Source organism: Biomphalaria glabrata, chromosome 15, assembly GCF_947242115.1.
Source record: "Biomphalaria glabrata chromosome 15, xgBioGlab47.1, whole genome shotgun sequence".
In the NCBI taxonomy this organism is placed as follows: Eukaryota; Metazoa; Mollusca; class Gastropoda; family Planorbidae; genus Biomphalaria; species Biomphalaria glabrata.
The window spans coordinates 1,775,958-1,794,460 of record NC_074725.1 but is presented as its reverse complement, the minus strand read 5'-3'; the positions used below and the strand labels follow the sequence as shown (position 1 = coordinate 1,794,460).

The following is an 18,503-nucleotide window of genomic DNA, read 5'->3' as shown; positions in this document are numbered from 1 at the left end:
AAAAGAGAAGATAATTACATTCTACGCGCATCTGTTTCAACCGAGTCATGCATGTAAATATCATAGATGTAAACTCTGCTAGGTTGTTGGTTTTCCTGGCTGATTCAGGCATCATGTTTTAAACTCTAATACTATGGGAAAAGGAGCACTTGTACGAATTTATCCTAGCATATGGAATAAGAAATGTGCCGGCACCTTTAATGTGATAATGTAATTCTTCTTCTTCTTCGTTCTCACTGTTATGTTGGAGTGTTCAGATGACTAGACCAATACATGAGATGAACTGCGCAGTAGTTTCCGAACCAGGGAGCTCTCCATATAGTTTTCTTTCTATTGGGGTGATTTGGGGCCAATGTCTTATACGGGCCTCTTGGTAAAGAGAGCAGTTTTGGAGGACGTGGTCGGCATTCTCTGGTGATACTCCACATGGGCAGATTTCACTGGCTCCAATTTTGAGCTTCCGGTACATGTGTTGTCGCATTCTGTTGTGTCCGGTCCTGAGTCGAAAGATTAGACGTTGGTCTTGTCGGGATAGCTTATAGTAAGCGTCATCTTTCTTGTGATTTGGATGAGAGCTCGTCCATTTCTCATTTATTTTATTTACGATTAATTTCTTCAATTCTTCTGGATAGAGTGCAGAGTTTATTAGTGAGTTAGTTCTCCCACTCTTGGCGAGTGTGTCAGCCTTCTCATTTCCTTCTAGTTCTATATGAGCTGGTATCTGTCAGGTGGGTTTTGTCCTCGCGCTCATCTAGGGTATGATGTACTCCGCCGGGCTCTCCACCTGAACAGTGTTTATTATTAACTTGATGCCGGGGTTATAATTTAGCCTTGGCTCGTCTGCCTGGGCACCCCTAACAGTCTAGCAATCAATTTATGCAATACATATCCAGGAACGAATAAACCAAATATTAACGTATACTAGTGAATAACAATATTGCATGTAACAACAAAGGTTTAATGAGTTAATGATATATATGATATTATGAGGCATACATTATGAATAAATATCAATAGCAATTACAAACTACATTCAAAGGACTATAGCACACCTTAATATCAGTGCCATAGTCAATCAGGCCTCACAACGCCAACCCAACGCCACGGGCAATAGTCAACTACCAAGCCTACAACTCAGACTTGACTCCAGCAGAGTCCCAAGCCTGCGTCCCTAGATAAGAAAAATACACACTCCTTTGATACCGCCATTCTCACGATTATTAAAGGAACGATTGCAAAGCTACGACATGTAGAAGATAGTAAAATAAACTAACTTACCCAATACTGGGGAATAACACCACACAGATAACTCAATCTCAAGGCACACCAAGAGAACACAAAGAGACTCATCTCAAGGCACAACAAGAGAACAATGACACCAATATAGTGCATCCTTAGAAACAGAACTAATAAGACCTTATGGTGCTCAAACGAAAATACCCTACCAGATGCGCACGACAGTATCCATTGAATAACAGTTTTTTTTGCTGTTGTTGTTGAGCTTTGTAAGTGCTGTTCTGAGGTTTCTGATAATGTAATAATCTTCAATTCTGATGGAACACCCGTAACAAGAAAATGTGATGGACAATACTTCATTACTACCTACTCTACTTCTTTTCCCTGGTCCTCAGAATTGCGAAGAAGACTTAGGATCGTCATTGATTATTGTACCTCGAAATTCTTTTGATTTCCGTTTCTAAAGAAATGTCTTAGTTTCTCTAAGCAACTAAGCGTAGTTGTAGGCCCCTTATCTATTAGTTGTAATTAAATTTAGATCTAGACTATGAGTAGGCTAATAAATCTGGGCAAGCAATTAGAAATATTTTTCTCTTTTGAGATTCATTCTCCATGCCGCCCTCCCCCTCTAAATGCCGACATAACAACTTTGTTGTCAACTTCGAACGATCCGAGAATAATTCTCTTTTTCATACAGGTCTTCATTCTAGTTCGTTATATTTCCATAAATGAAATAGTAACAATTACACAATTAAAGCTTCGATAAAAAGAGAAGGTTAAATAGCAGCAACTCTGGTGGTTCTACATGCTTCAACTTACCGTGAGACCTTCACCTTTCTTGGCTGAAGACTCGAGGCCAGATAAAACGGTGACAAGTACCGCGCACCGGAATCGCTAATTATTTATACATCATCGAATGTTCGCAAATCATCAAATGTCAATTTTAGTGCACGAACCGCCCTGTCTCTTGACACAATGATAACCTTGTTAAGACAGCTTACAATGTGCAGTACTTTCCTTATAATCTACACCAGGGGTTCTCAACCTGTGGGTCGCGACCCCTTGGGGGTCGATTTGCCAGGGGGTCGTCTAAGACCATCGAAACTATGGATTGTTATTGTCTACTCTTCTAGTGCTGTATCTGTGTATCGGGGGGGGGGGGTCGCCGCAGAGTGGGGGATTGTAAAAAGGGGTCGCCGAGCATAAAAGGTTGAGAACCGCTGATCTACACAATGCTATTCCATGACGGAAGTATCTTAGTGAACATATCACGAACACAACGAACAGAAAACTCGCACACACACACACAATGTAATCTTAGTGCAGCTGATAGCACACTGCTCACACAATTACATCCTGGGCATCCCACCTACTTAATGACCCTCACAACATGGACGCCTTGCATTAAAATATTTAGTTTCTCCTTTATTCTAGATGTATCCAATGATCGAACTCTCCCATTCTTTGTCGACCTTACGTTGTATCACAGCCATACGGTCATCCTCTTTTTATCTACTATTCACATCTTTGTCTAAATGTTGATCTATTCACATCTTTGTCTAAATGTAGATCTATTCACATCTTTTCTAAATGTAGATCTATTCACATGTTTGTCTAAATGTAGAAGATCTATTCACATCTTTCTCTAAACATAAATATATTCACATCTTTATCTAAATGTAGATCTGTTCACATCTTTGTCTATATATATAGTTCGTCCATCGTGGTTCGATGATGACCACTTTGTCATCCAGGGGGCTGAGGGCTTTGCACTGGGGTTTTATGCCTCCTCATGTGGCTGGTGAGACCTATGTGAGCCCGGAATGTTCAGCCGCACACTGGGCAGGTTATTCCAGCTGGAGCTAGTGTCATAGGCTATAAAAGAGTTGTAAGATAAGATGAGATAGATAAGATAACTTTTATTGATCCAATCAAATGGAAATTCGGTTTGACTACAATTGACAACCTCAGCGTAACTACTATACAATAACAATATAGGTGCACAATATAGGTGCACATACGAACGACATTCACACATGAAAAACAGATACACACTCATAACCAGCGCTTTATGAATAGACTTATATGTACTTCTCGATGACGACAGAATGTTAATTTTTAATGTTGGTAATCCAGGGTCTATTATTACTGAATGTTTTAATTTTCTTTATTGTTTCTAAGAAAACATTTCTTTAAAAAATTCTTTTTTTTTTTAAATTAAAATAAAAACGAAAGAGGAAGTTCTTTTTATTTATGTTGAACTCTGGGTTTGAACTTTGACCACAGTCTAATTAAGGCTCGCTCCAGCCTCGAGTTTCTCTGGACGGACAATCAAGTAGCACTTGGGTGTATTCCAGCCGTCGTGTGAATACAGGGCCCACCAGGTGGTCGATAGGATGACCAGGAAGAGCTGACGACAACTTCAATCTTCCACTAAAGTACAGCCACAATGACCCTCAACAATAAATGACGCAGTTGAATAAAAAAAAAAGATTGGGGATTTTCCGAACCGAATGACTGCTGAATTTTGGGAAGTTTATATTGTCATCAGTATAGAGTTCTCTCTTTCTCACTCTCTATCTTTCTTAATCTCTTTCTTTCTCTTTTTTCCCCTCTCTTTTTCTTTCTCTCTATTTCCCTTTTTCTTTCCCCCTCAGTGGCGTAGCTAGGGTGGGGGGAGAAATTGAAAATCCCCCCCCCGTCCCCCCCACTCAATGGGGGCCACCAAATCAGTGTTGTTTTTTTTTACATTAAATATTAAATATTAGGCAAAATGCAGGGGCCCTTAAATAGGCCAAGTCCCCCGGGCCCGCAAATGATAGAAACTTCCTAGCTATATCTCCCTCTCTTTTCCGCCTTTCCCTTTTTATCCATCTCTTTCTCTCTCCTATTTTTTTTCTCTCTTTCTTTCCGTATGAGACTTTAGCTCCTAGAGTTTAGACGCTTAACCCGAACTTCAAAATAGTCCCTTCACGTTTCTACATTTATACTTAGGCTGTCTGTCTGTTTGTGTCGATGTAAGGTAGCGACAAAAAGGTAACTTCTTCTTCGTAATTGTCTTAGGAGTTTAGTCTTAAGACTCTTGGAACTCCAGGCCCACGGATGCTCGCCTCCATTTGCCTGTCTGAAAAAAACTTATGTCTGGGAAAGATCAAAGCAGATGTAAATTTCGACATCTCTATTACCGATGGCTCGTATCCAGGGCCGGCCTTAGGCGTGACCTCCGTGACCCGTGTCGAAGGTGCCGCCTTAGGCCACTCCAACCTATGCGGTCGCAGTGGGCCCCACACTTTCATAGGCCCCGCGCTAATTCTACGTGTACATTTTTAAATTAAACCATTATAACTTATATATAATAACAGGGTCTCCGCAGCCTGCTGAATTACCAGGGCCTCCTGGAAATCTCATATAATTGCAAAATATATACGAAAAAGTCCTGGAAATCTCATGAAATTAGTAAAATCTTTTGAAAAACTCATAATATCTCCTGAAAAAATAGACAAAATTGTCATTTAGGGGTGCCGATCCTACGCGCGATAAAAAAAAAAAAAAACGGCATTGCCAGCTTTCATTTAATAAAAATTTATTGTAAAAACGAATGTATTTTCTAATGCAAAATCAAAATTTTGACATTTAGCTTATCCCTACCCACACTGGGCACCGCGCAAACCGTTTCGCTTAGGGCCCTGCAATTAATAGGGCCGGCCCTGCTCGTATCCAAAGACTCTTGGGCTAGAGGTAAGGCCGAAATTGAACACACCGAGGATTAATTAATCAATTCTGTTTTACATAGAAAAGGGAGTTAAACCACGCAGCATTGAGAGATAGGGTAGTAATTTTACAGTTCTTCCCCTTAGATCAACTTTGCTTTTTTTTTTTCTCTTCAATTTTTTTGTTTATCTTGTGAATTTCTAAGTTAAACGATTAAACCACTAATAGATCGCAAACTCTTGTGACTAGTGAATATTTATTTGTTATAAACCTCACCCGTTTTGAGTCTGTTCCAGTTTCTTTATCAAAGTCCTAGTAAAAAGCCCTTTTGATTGAATGTTTGCCTGTACGTGTACAATGGCTCAGTGCACACAATTTGTGCAAAACGTGATGATGACTGAGGAATAGTCTTAAGTGTACATTGTAGAACATAAAAACATTCATATGCTGTTCTGTCAGCTGGTAAACGCAATCTTTTTTTGTTATACGCGCCAGAAAGAACTGGTTTGATCATATTTTGTTAGACAAGACTAGCTGTCAAAATCATCATTCAAGGTACAGAAGTAATAAAATTATAAAGAAAGCCAGATGAACATCTTGAAGTAATACATCTGCCTTTCTCTTCATTTGAAGCTAAGAATGTAAATTTATTCAGATAAAATTATTATTTTTTAGGTTATCGTAGTAATCAAAAAAAAAGAAAAGAAAAAAGAAAAGAAAAAAAAAAAAAAGAAAAGAAAAAAGAAAAGAAAAAAAAAAAAGAAAAGAAAAGAAAAGAAAAAAATAAAAAAAAAAGAAAAAAAAAAAAAAAAAGAAAAAAATTTTATTTAAAAAAATGCGCCCTTCAGGCTTTGAACCAGGTAACTTTGGCGCCAAGAGCCGACGTTCAACGTACATACCAGCAGTACGAGGTACATTTTACAAATTGAGGTTAATATAAACTTACTTTGAGTTAAATTTTCTACTGCAGACATAAACCTACACATTTTTTTCTATACTATTTTACAAAATATTACTTCAATATTTCTTCAAAATGATGAAATTTATAAAAATTAAAACTTAAGATTTGAATTAAAACAGTTTGGTAAAAAAAAAAGATAATGTTTTCTGTAGGTGACATTTAAAATTGAAAAACTAGTAATTTTTATATAAATTAAAAATAGATGACATCTTTTTATATTAGTTATCTGCCTTTGACGATGACCTTTCGGTAGATTAGTTTTGTAGTACAATGGTATAGAGAACTCTATAAACATTTTAATAGCAAACTTTTTGCATATTTTGTCCCCAAAAAAATGTGTATTTAAAGTAACTAGAAAAATTATCATAACATATATAAATTCTATTTTAGCATTAAATGTCATAAAAATGTTAACAAACAAATTATATATTATTTATATATTTAAACCATAACAATAAAATGTTTAAACTTGTATTTTCTAAATAAAAACCAATTTTTGATTGTATATCTTTATGAGTATCGTAAAATATTGAACATGATTCAGTAGCAATACATTGCCAATCAAATGTACCGCTAATATTCACTATTTAGTTCACGTGAACAGGGAAAACTATTGGATTACAAAATAAACACTAAAATCTATAAAAGATATATTTTTTTACAAAAGGTGAACGGCGATTTGTGGTTAAATTTGTCCTCTCCATATATATTGTAACATCTTTGGCTAATGAGAAAATGAATGATGTACACTTGCCAACGATTAGCTTCATCTGAGTTTAACCTTATTTTAATTTTTTTACGGCGCGACAATACGAAATCTGCCAACATACGGATAACTTGTTGGCAAGGCAACGCTTCATCTAAACTGTTGCGACGTCTAGAAAACATCATAAAAAGGACATCAAAAAAAAAAAAAAAAATTACACTCACAACATCACCATATTTAAAGGAATTTTTTGAACAAAAGTATCTAAGGAAAATCGAAACAAATCTTGGAAGACAACGGCCACCCGCTCCATCAGAACTACGTCAGGTCGTCGCGAAGTGGGCGAATGCTGTCAATCAAAACAATAACAGAGCGATACAAAAACTCGTTCGTACCTCACTTGGTCAGACTCTATCACCGCCACTCGTTGATCAGGGAACATGAAAAGCACCAAGATGCCTGTGTGTAGTCGGTGAATGAACTCTTTATGTTGTCTGTTGTATTTATGTGTATTTTACTGTTGTGTTGTCTTTATATGAGAAAACAGTCCTTGTAATCACAACACATTTCCGTAAGGATCAATAAAGCAGTCTTAGTCTTAGTCTTAAATAATTGAAGATATCCGTAGAAATTTGGAAAAAAATGCATTCTTTCCAAGTCAGTGGCGTAGAAAGATGCTTATAGTTCGACAGTTACGTTAGGCAGAGCATATATCCTGCAATAGGAACGACCTTGCGCAAGGGTAATTACTTTGGCAATCTGAAAGTTGATAGGCTTCACAAAGGTGACTCCCGATAACGTTTAAAGACCAGCTTAGGCGCGATCTTGCTTGAACTTACATTGAAGAGAAAAACATAGATGCAGGCAGCTTCATTTTTTCTCTAAATGGCTTAATTAAGTAAATCAATGGAGTGTATTAAATAGGTGCACTTAACATATGCCTTTACAAAAAGAGCAAAACTTATCACTCTATTTTTTTTTTTAAAATTATCAATTGTATTTCAGCTATATTCCTGCAAACGCGACATGAAGCTCTTCAAAATTGACACTGGCAGCTGGGAAGAGGTGGCACTGGACAGATCCACATGGAGAGATAGCATAAAGGAAGGGTCACGGATTGCAGATGTCATACACAACAGAAGCAGAAAGAAGGGTGAAAATGCAACGGCGCCTGGTGATTATATATGCCCAACCTGCGATCGCAGCTGTGTATCAAGGATTGGCCTCTTTAGTCACACAAGAAGTTGCAAAGGGAAAAGATCGTCTCTCGAGACGTAAAATGCCACAGAGATATTCCTCCAATACATATATAAAACAATTAAATATTTAAAGCTTTTTTTTTAAAGGCTTATCTTATCTTATATAATACAGACGTTACTTCAAAAAAGAAGATGATTACGTCCTACGCGTCATGCATTTAGTCATGCATATTAACCAATGACTTAAATTCTGCCAAGTCACTGGTTTTCCTGGCTAGCTCAGGCAACCCATTCCATGCTCTAATAGCACTAGGGAAGAAGGAGTATTTGTACAAATTTGTCCTAGCATATGGGACGAGGAATGTGCCTTTATCTTTGTGTCTTTCAGAGTATTTTATTAAATTTTGTTTTTGTATTTGAAGATTATGGTTCAGTGTTTTATGTATGATTGCTACTTTACTTTTGAGCCTTCTGTCCTGAAGGCTTTCTAAATTTAGTGATTTTACTAAAGGTGTTACTCTAGTCAAATGTGAATATTCGTTTGTTATGAATCTCACTGCTCTATTTTGTGTCTGTTCCAGTTTCTTAATGTTTTCTTGAGTTGAGGGGTCCCAAACGGAGGATGCATATTCTATTATTGGCCTAACCAAGGTTAAGTAACATTTTAGTTTTATGTTCTTATTTGATTTATAGAAATTTCTTTTAATAAATCCTAATGCTTTGTTTGATTTTTTTGTAGTTTCATCAATATGTGGATTCCATGATAGTTTTTCATTTATTATAACACCTAGGTATTTTGCGTTTTTAGTCTGTGATACTGGTTTGCCATGAATAAGATAAGTGGAATTAATTTGTTTTAGTTTTTTTGTTACTCTTAACAACTGACATTTTTCTGGGTGGAAAGACATGCTCCAATTTGATTCCCATTTCTGTAATTCATCTAATTCTCTTTGTAAAATATCTGTGTCTTGTGTTGTTTTTATTGTTCTATATATTATGCAATCGTCTGCAAATAATCTGACTTTTGTTCCTGAACTAATGCAATTTGGTAAATCATTTATGTAAATTAAAAATAGTAGTGGACCCAAGACTGTACCTTGAGGTACACCTGAGTTTACTGTTATCGGTGTTGATTTAGAGCCATTTATTATTACAGTTTGTTCTCTCCCTATCAGAAAGTCTTTAATCCACTGATGCAGTGGACCATTAATGCCGAAATATTTTAATTTTTTAAGCAAACTATGGTGGTGAACTTTGTCAAAAGCCTTAGAAAAATCTAGTAAGATAGCATCTATTTGTTCACTATTATCTAAACCTTTTGAAAAATCATCAATTAGTCCTATTAGTTGTGTTTCACATGATCTATATTTCCTAAAGCCATGTTGGTATGGTGTGAGGACATTATGTTTGTCTAAGTGGTTTATGATGTTGCTACATATTATGTGTTCTAGGATTTTACATGTGATGCTGGTAAGTGATACTGGTCTGTAGTTCCCTGGGTCAGATTTTTCTCCTTTTTTAAATAGGGGGGTGACATTAGCTTCTTTCCAGTCCTTTGGTACTCTGCCCTGGTTAAGTGAAGCCTGAAAGAGTATTTTGAACACTGGGGCTAGCTCATTACTTAGTTCTTTGAGTAATCTAGCTGGAATACCATCAGGTCCAGAAGCTTTATTTGGTTTGGTGTTGGCTAATAGTTTTTGAATTCCATTTTCTTGTACTACTATATCTTCTATGTTGTCTACTTGGTTCAAATTCAGTAATATGTCTTTGTCTCCTGGGGCTGAGAATGCTGATGCAAAGTATTTGTTTAGAATGTTTGCTTTAGTTTCATTATCATTATGTATTATGTTATGTTCATCTTTTAATGGCGCTACGCCTGTTGTTTCCATTTTCTTAGACTTAATGTATGACCATAGGTTTTTGTTGTTATCTTTAGATATTACATTGTTTATGTATTCACTCTGCAGCTGTCTGCTTACTTTTTGGGTTAAGTGTTTAATTTTTATATACTTTTTGTAAACTCTTTCTGCATTAGTTTCTTTAAATTTTCTATAGAGGTTTTCCTTCTGTTTACAAAGCTTCTTTAGTCTATTATTAAACCAGCATTTATTTATTTTGTTTGATGTGTATTTAGTTGGTATATGATTTTCTATTATGCTTTTAAGATGGTTTTTAATGAAATTCCAGAGGTCATCGACTGGTTGGTTAATGTCTTTTTCTAATAAGAATGTTTGTTGAAAGTTTAGTGCAGCTTGGTGTAGTTGTGTTAGGTTACATTTATTCCAGAGTAAGATTTTTCTTTTGGGTTTTGTATTGGCTACTGCTTTTATCTGACTGTGTATTTTTATGATCTCATGGTCTGATAGACCAGGGATAATTTCATAATCAACTACTAATCCAGGTCTGTTGGTTAAGAAGAGATCTAATGTGTTGTTTAATCTAGTTGGCTTTTTAATGATTTGATCTAAACTTAGGTTGTGTAAAGTTTCTATGAAAAGCTCATTTATGTCCTTAAGGTTTTGGTGTTTATCTATGGTTAGTGTTTTCCAATTTATATCAGGTAGGTTGAAATCACCCATAATCCAAAAAACTGCATTTTTATTTGTCTCTTTAAGTGTAGTAATCTGATTACATAGTTCCTGCATGTATTCTAAACTAGAATTTGGTGGTCTGTAAATGCTGCCTATTATTAGGGATGTTGAGGTGGTATTAATTTTACAAAATGTTGATTCTACATTTTTTGAGTTAGGTAAGGTAATTTCTTCTGCTATAAGAGTGTTTTTTATTGCTAAAAGAACTCCTCCATGATTATCAGCCCTATCTTTTCTAAAAATTTCATAATTACTATTGAAAATTTCTGCATTATAAATTTCAGGATGCAGCCAAGTTTCTGTTCCTGCAATTATGTCTGGTTTCTCACATTCTAATAAAATTTCTAAGTCTGCTGTTTTGTTCCTAATGCTTTGAAAATTTATAACTAAGGTTTTAAGGTATTTTGGTATTACTTCTTTAGTAGGTTTGTTTAGTGAGGCTGTTGTATTAATTTTAGTAGATTTAGGTTTAACAGGAGTGGATCTGGCTAGTGGTTGGTGAGTTTGGTTCGGGATGGTGTTTAGGATGTTGTATGGGTTAGAAGTGTCCGCATCAAAGGAATCAAACAGTCCTGATGTAAACTGAGGTAACCCACACGGTACACAGTGCCATGATGCGTCTTTGTTGCCTAAGGCATAATACACAGGTGTATTCATATGGAGACATGATGCATGGTACCATTCATCGCAGGTGTCACATTGAATGGCTTTCTGTTTCAGGGTGCATATTTTTTTGCAGATGTTGCATCTATCTTTAGATCTAGGCCCTGGATTTGACTCTACATCTCCTGCCATTAATATTAACAGTGATAGAAGGTATTTATTTCTGCTGTGTCTGATTGAGAACTTCCATTTGTGATGGGTAATCTTCTTTAATGTTATAGATGTGTATGTTAGGTTAGGTTAGCTTGCTCTGATATAGTCTTGTTTTTAATTTAGTTTGTTGCTATTAACTCACATTTACCTGTAATTATAACAAAAGTCTTTGATAAAATTGATAGTTTTTTTTAGAGATCCTAACGCCTTAGTACATAAAAACAGCCGAAATATCACAAACATATTAGCAGCTCTCTTTTTATTTAAGAAATCATACGGGATACGTGCCCTGCACCAGTTTAACTGTCGGACCATAAGAAGTCCCTCTATACCAGTGATGCCCAATCTAATTCAATCTGCGGGCCATTTTAATTTCCAACACTAGTCTCTCTGGCCGACTTTTCGGCGGCCCGGATGGAAGCACGTCACGGGCCGGATCTGGCCCGATGACCGTATTTTGGGCATCACTGTTTTAGAAGTTGAATTTCACAATCTAATATTAATAAGATGTCAACTGCTCATAGTCCAATGCTTTGAACAGGACCGGCCTTTTGTTATTGGAGGTCCTAGGCGAAGTGCATTTGGTAGCCCCAAATAAATTAGCAAAATAAAAGTAAGCATTAAATAAATGCAATTTATAAAAAACAACAACCATGATCTTCTGTCTAAAAGTAACCTAACAATTGGACTTAATCATTTGTCAATAAACTTTAAGTCATAGTAGAGTTGGGCTAGTGACTGTAGAGCCCCAGTGTTCTACTATATTTGAGATTCGATGCAAGTTTTGCGATGTTTTTAGTTCTGTCGTGGCCAGAAAACCAATCGGAGGCCCTAGGCGGCTGCCTAGTTTGCTTATGCCTAAGGCCGGCCCTGCTTTGAAATAAGTCAGACATGCCAGCAGAGCTGCAACCAGGTATCTGGCTTTTTTCTGCCATTGCCAATAGGTGTCACTTTTAAATACAATCGATAACACTCAGTCTTGTTTAGGGGGCACAACTGTGTAACTGGATCTTATTATTTCGTTCGTAACGTCTTCTTCCTGATTGCTTCCCTTTGCTGGCATAAAACATTTCTCCCAACACACACTCACACGTATGCTGAAAGCACACATGAAATCATCACGCAAAGGAATTATGATAACACACACACACAATAACGCATCCTGCTTGTTTTCGCTAGAAATCTAGAGATCTAGATCTGGATGGAGTTGTACTCAATCCTAAATCGGAACGATCGAGAGTCTGACAGGAACCATAACTCTCGTTCATGTTTCTCTCTGCAGGCTCCAGCTGACTGATAAAATGTCGAGATTACGTCCCTTGATATTTTTTTCTCTTTTGCTATTAAAAGCGGTGCGCTCATTAACTCAACTTTCTATTCGATCTATTCGATCACTTAGATCGCTTCAATCTTTTCTACTGATTGATAGTTTACTTTCCTCATAGGCTTACGCTTCCATAGATAATCAGAAAAAAAATGAACAAAGTAGGTTTAAATATGCCATTTTTATGTATTTAGAGCACCACCCTTTTTTTAAAACTATACTTTTAATTAATTTACGCTATCATAATTTTTGGGGCTGGAGAGACATGGTGAATAGTAAAAATTAAAGAAACAGTACCGATGGACCAATATGGCATCTCCATGATAACAAATCAAATTTTATGGAGACCTAGAACAATATAATTCATCAATTTTTTTTAATGACTTGAAAGTTTAGTGACACGTGACGCTTGGAAAGATGGATGCTAAAATGAAGCTCAGAGACTCAATATCTTTCTGACCAGGAATTAAACAAAAAAGCAATCGGCGGATCAAGTTATTTGAGAAACAATTAGGTAAAAAGGAAGTGAGATGTGAAATCAAGTGAGATAAGATGGGCCAATAGTTGGACAGCATCATTTGATTACAAGAGGATTTGTTGATGGTAAACAGTGCTTAGTTGTTCCATCTGCATCAGCGGTTCTCAACCTTTTATGCTCAGCGACCCCTTTTTTACAATCCCCCACTCTGCGGCGACCCCCCCCTCCCCCCGATACACAGATACAGCAATAGAAGAGTAGACAATAACAATCCATAGTTTCGATGGTCTTAGACCACCCCTGGCAAATCGTCAATCGACCCCCAAGGGGGTCGCGACCCACAGGTTGAGAACCCCTGATCTACATGGTAAGTAAGAACAGGTCGAACTTTCGTCTTTTCCCAAAACTATTCTAATTAAAGAACAAAATTTTGGCTCCAAAATCTCATTATCACACACCATGTAAACTGACCGTGTCATGGCGTGTTTACAAGAGTCATTGAATTTGAATATGATATATACAATTAGTAATAGTAAAATAGTACAATAGTAAAATGGAATGGACATGAACTTTCACATAATCTGACACATGCACTGACATGTTCTAACACGAGCTCTGACACACGCTCTGACATACACTCTGACACTCTTTGTGACACAAACTCTGACAGGTGCACTGACACATGTTCTAACACGAGCTCTGACACACGCTCTGACATACACTCTGACACTCTTTCTGACACACACTCTGACAGGTGCACTGACACATGTTCTAACACGAGCTCTGACACACGCTCTGACATACACTCTGACACTCTTTCTGACACACACTCTGACAGGTGCACTGACACATGTTCTAACACGAGCTCTGACACACGCTCTGACATACGCTCTGACACTCTTTCTGACACACACTCTGACAGGTGCACTGACACATGTTCTAACACGAGCTCTGACACACGCTCTGACATATACTCTTTCTGACACACACTCTGACAGGTGCACTGACACATGTTCTAACACGAGCTCTGACACACGCTCTGACATATACTCTGACACTCTTTCTGACACACACTCTGACAGGTGCACTGACACATGTTCTAACACGAGCTCTGACACAGGCTGACACTCCTTCTGACACACGCATACTCTGACACGTGTTCTAACACCCATTTTGATACGCTCTGAAATGCTCCGACGCATGCACTGACACATGTCCTGACATACACTCTGACACATGCACTGACACAGGCTTTATCTACAACAAGAACAAGCTTTACATACGCAGTTCTCGCACCAAACAAGCACCAAACTCGACACGGGATATCGCGCGGGTTATGCATAATTAATTATGAGCTTCGTTAGTGGTCAGACCAAGCTGCACTCGCCTGGCAATCAATAAACCAATTGTTTTTGATGAGTTCCCCCCTCGACTTCGTGTTTGTGCGTGCGTGTATGCTAGGGATCGGTGTTCCTAAAAGGGAAGGGGGTCACGACCTTTTTTGTAACATTTCTTATTCCATACACTAGAAAAAAATTTGTACAAGTGCGCCTGGAATAGACCACCTGAATCAGTCAGGAAAACCAACGACTTAGCAGAGTTTAAGTCATTGATTAACATGCATGACTACATTGACACATGACGTAATTATCTTTTTTTTTCGAAGTAACGTCTGTAATTTATAAGATAAGAGAAGATAAGAGTTTTAAGACTAAGGACAACGCATGACTAAAGAATTTTATCGTACTTTCAGTTAACACCTTTTGGTTTTTGCCTGTATACGATTTTCGCTCCTCTGTTATCTGACATTCTTTCAAGGTGACCTGCCCAACATAGTCTGTTCTTTTTTTATTTCGGTCACTATTATTTGGTGGGTCTTCATACAATTGATATATATTTATATTTATAGCTTTTATATAGCGCTACTTTCATGCTTTAGTCACACAAGAAGTTGCAAAGGGAAAAGATCGTCTCTCGAGACGTAAAATGCCACAGAAACAGACTTTCATGCTTATAGCATGCTCAGAGCGCTTTGGCCCAATCTCATTTGAGGACCAGTGGGGGGCTGGGGGGAAGGGGGTATCTAGGAGTTGGTTTTCCGTGAAGCCTTTAGGCGCTCAGTAAACACAACTCTGCCCGAGTCGGGTTTCGAACCTCGAGCCCCCTTCTAGGTAGCACACAAGTTCAAGCGCACTTGGCCTCTTGACCACGCTTCCATATATCTCATGGTTAATGCGTGTCCTCCACCCTGTTTCATCCTTTATGGCACCATAGGCAGGCGACCCAAACCGTACTAATAGATGGCTGTTAAGTAGTCCTTCTTCCTTTGTTTGACCATGGCAAGGATTGTCTGAATCAGCCAGAAAAACCAACGACCTAGTAGAGTTTAAATCACTGATAAAAATATGAAATATGTAGGACGACATTGTCTTCTTCTTTAAATACAATATGCATTTTACAAAACAACAAAACCCCGAAATTATTGTAGTATTTTATTATGAAAGAAATATGACAAATAAATACGCCATAACGGTGACGGAGTAAAAGTTGTTGACAATGTGAAAACTTGTCATTCAAAATTATGTTACAAAGATGGTTTATGAAATATGTTTATAAAAAAAGTTGAAATACCAATACTACCAAAAGTACTAATAATAATCATTTTAATAATAGTCTTTAACATTTAGTCCTCCCCCCCCCGCCCCCATGTGGAATCTATAAGGTCATTTTTCTGCTTGACCACAAACTTGTTTTAGGGATAATTATCCAGGACTTTTAGTTTCTACCAACGAACAGCGGGTTGTTAGTTTTAATATTATTGATCCGCCGTAGCCGTGGTCTTCCCTGGTTAATACTAAAGATATCGCAAGAGTCTAGGGACGTGTGCACAAATAGGGGGCGCATGTTCAGTAAACGTTACCATAGATTTTTTTTTGCTGCTGAACTGTAGGCTATTTTATATTGCCGAATTCTGTGACACCAACCGGGAACAATTCGATCTAAAATCAGCTAGGTTTTAAAACACAGCTCAAGTCTAAGACACTGCTCAAATCAAAGTAAACCGTTATAAAACAACAACAAAAAAAAACAAAAAAACTACACACTTATATTGTGAACACATTTAAAATTGGTAAAGTGACATAGATATATATACTTTATGTTTTAATATATGATTGTAAAAAAGTGAAGTTCCCTATTGAGACCATGCGGTCTGCAGGGCAGTTGATGCTATGGTCATCTGTTTCTATGGTCAACGGTTGACGAGCAGAGTGTTATGTGGCACTGCTGGGTGGAATTACTATATAGAAGGGCTGTGTTGAACTGCTGTGTGGAACTACTGTGTGAAACTACTATGTAGAACGGCTGTGTGGAACTGCTACGTGGAACTGCTGTGTGGAACTACCAGGATTTCATTGTCTACGAGATGAACCCCATTTGTTCGACTCCTACAGAGTCCAATAACAATTAACATTTATATACATAATAACATATACATTGTTTTGTATTAAAAAAGAACAGGAAGCTTAACAAATATGCAAGAAATTAAATTAATGTGTCAAACGAAATTAATCTTTTTCCATTTTCTTTTGTATTTTGCACAAAAAACCCAGCGCAAAGCCCTGATCCCAATGGATGACAAAAGTGGTCACCCCCCGAACCACAATGCACGAACTACAACCAGAATTGGACCTCATTAACCAATCGTAAACAAGCACCTCTAAGTCACGTGATTCCAATCTTTTCTATACAATTTACGACCTCATTCGAATTAAACATGGATATCACGTGACTATTTTCCGTGTTTCATTTGAACCATTCGTTTGTTTGTTTGTGTGCCAAATGTTTTACATGTTTCGGATGTTCCTTCAGAGTTGAAGATAGTTTACTTCCTAGTCCAAACCTCCCGCAGGACGACGGGGGATGGGAGCGGGCAGGATTTGAACCCGGGGACCATCGATAAATCCAAACGATAGTCCAGCGCGCAAACCGCACGACCAGCCAGCCATCCAACGAGGTCCATCAAATCTATCAATGTAGAGGACTTAAACCACAAATAAGATCTAGATCTAGCTGTTAAAATGGCAAGATAAACCCAAAAAGTGTTCTTCCCAAATGTCAATAATGAGAAGCGAGACACAGCCCAGATGAGCATCGCACGTGAAACACACAGACACATATAAATAGAGAAGCTGAAAACAACAACCTAGAAACGTGTTGAAATACACAAGGTTTTAGCTTGACATGTTCAATGATGCTATTTTTAGGCTCCTCTTACCACGTGACAGTCGTTGAGAATCTATTGCTAGAGAAGCTCGATGATAGCTATTGTCACTTAAGTAGCTGCACCGACCAAAAACATGCTTTATTTATAGTTCATAAAATACTTTCTATTAACACCGTTTCACACATCAATAGACGGACCCCAACGAAGTAAGCCAGTCACGGCGATAATACATTCAGTGGCGTCGCTAAGGGCGTGCAAGAGTGCGGACAGCATAAGGTAAAAAAAATTATTTTTAGCAGACTAAAAAAAAAAAAAAAGAAGCATAGTACCCTTTTCAGACCCTGCGATCTGATGACGTTAAGGTCAGCTGTTTGTATGGTCGACGGTTAACGAGGATGTCATGTGGCCAGCACAACGACAAACCTCCTTTGTCCCCAACGTAAGTCTGGTACCCAAGAGAGTTGGGTGAACTAAGGAGTCTCCTGTAAATTCAATATCCCCTGTTTCACCGAGATTTGAACCCGAGACATCTCAGTTACAAAAGCCAAGCGCTTTACCACTTTGCCTACACACCCTTTTTTTTTTCAAAGTAATTGGCATTAACTAAATACTTAAGCTTCAGCATGTTTTACAAAATGATAAGTTTTTTGTTTTTTTTTGCAAAAAAATTATTATGGGGGTAACTGAGTTTTAGAGAGGCACCATTAGCTAACCGCACCGGGAGACACTAATCCTGGCGACGCCTCTGAACAGATTAGCTGAAACATTAGTCTATTCGTCTATCCCCATTGCCGTCTGTATGGCCTGCAATAGTTCTCTATAGTGTTGAATGCCTGTTTGTACACACTTGTTAAAGTTCTCGGTAGTTTGAAGTTTGTTTTTTTATTGGTTCTATGAGTCGATGAACTGAATGTCAGCTCCAGAGAAAAACACAGGCAAAAAATAAGCTCAGGATTGAGAACTGGTTTCTGTGACCGCTGTTTAGATTGTTGGTATACAGACATCTCTTGTAGTAGAATCCTTCCACCTGAAACCAGACGAATAACGTTTTTAATCAATGAATGATTAAATCAATCAATCAGTCTGCCTGCCTGTCTGCCTAAATATCTATCTATTTATCTATCTATCTATCTATCTATCTATCTATCTATCTATCTATCTATCTATCTATCTATCTATCTATCTATATCTATATCTATCTATCTATATATATATATATATATATATATATATATATATATATATATATATATATA

The 18,503-nt window shown here is 37.4% G+C and overlaps 1 protein-coding gene across 2 annotated transcripts in view; it reads right to left on the bottom strand.

The window, feature by feature from the left end:
- Positions 1-15,539: 15,539 nt before the first annotated feature.
- LOC129923198 (uncharacterized) overlaps positions 15,540-18,503 on the bottom strand; it is a 50,126-nt gene continuing 47,162 nt past the window's right edge. Inside the window, exon 5 of one of the 2 annotated variants that reach the window (XM_056013214.1) lies at positions 15,540-18,274. In XM_056013214.1, coding sequence (XP_055869189.1) covers positions 18,161-18,274 — 114 coding nt within the window. In that variant the 3' untranslated portion in view covers positions 15,540-18,160. The remainder of the gene's footprint in view (positions 18,275-18,503) is intronic. The other variant, XM_056013213.1, reaches the window with a different exon arrangement.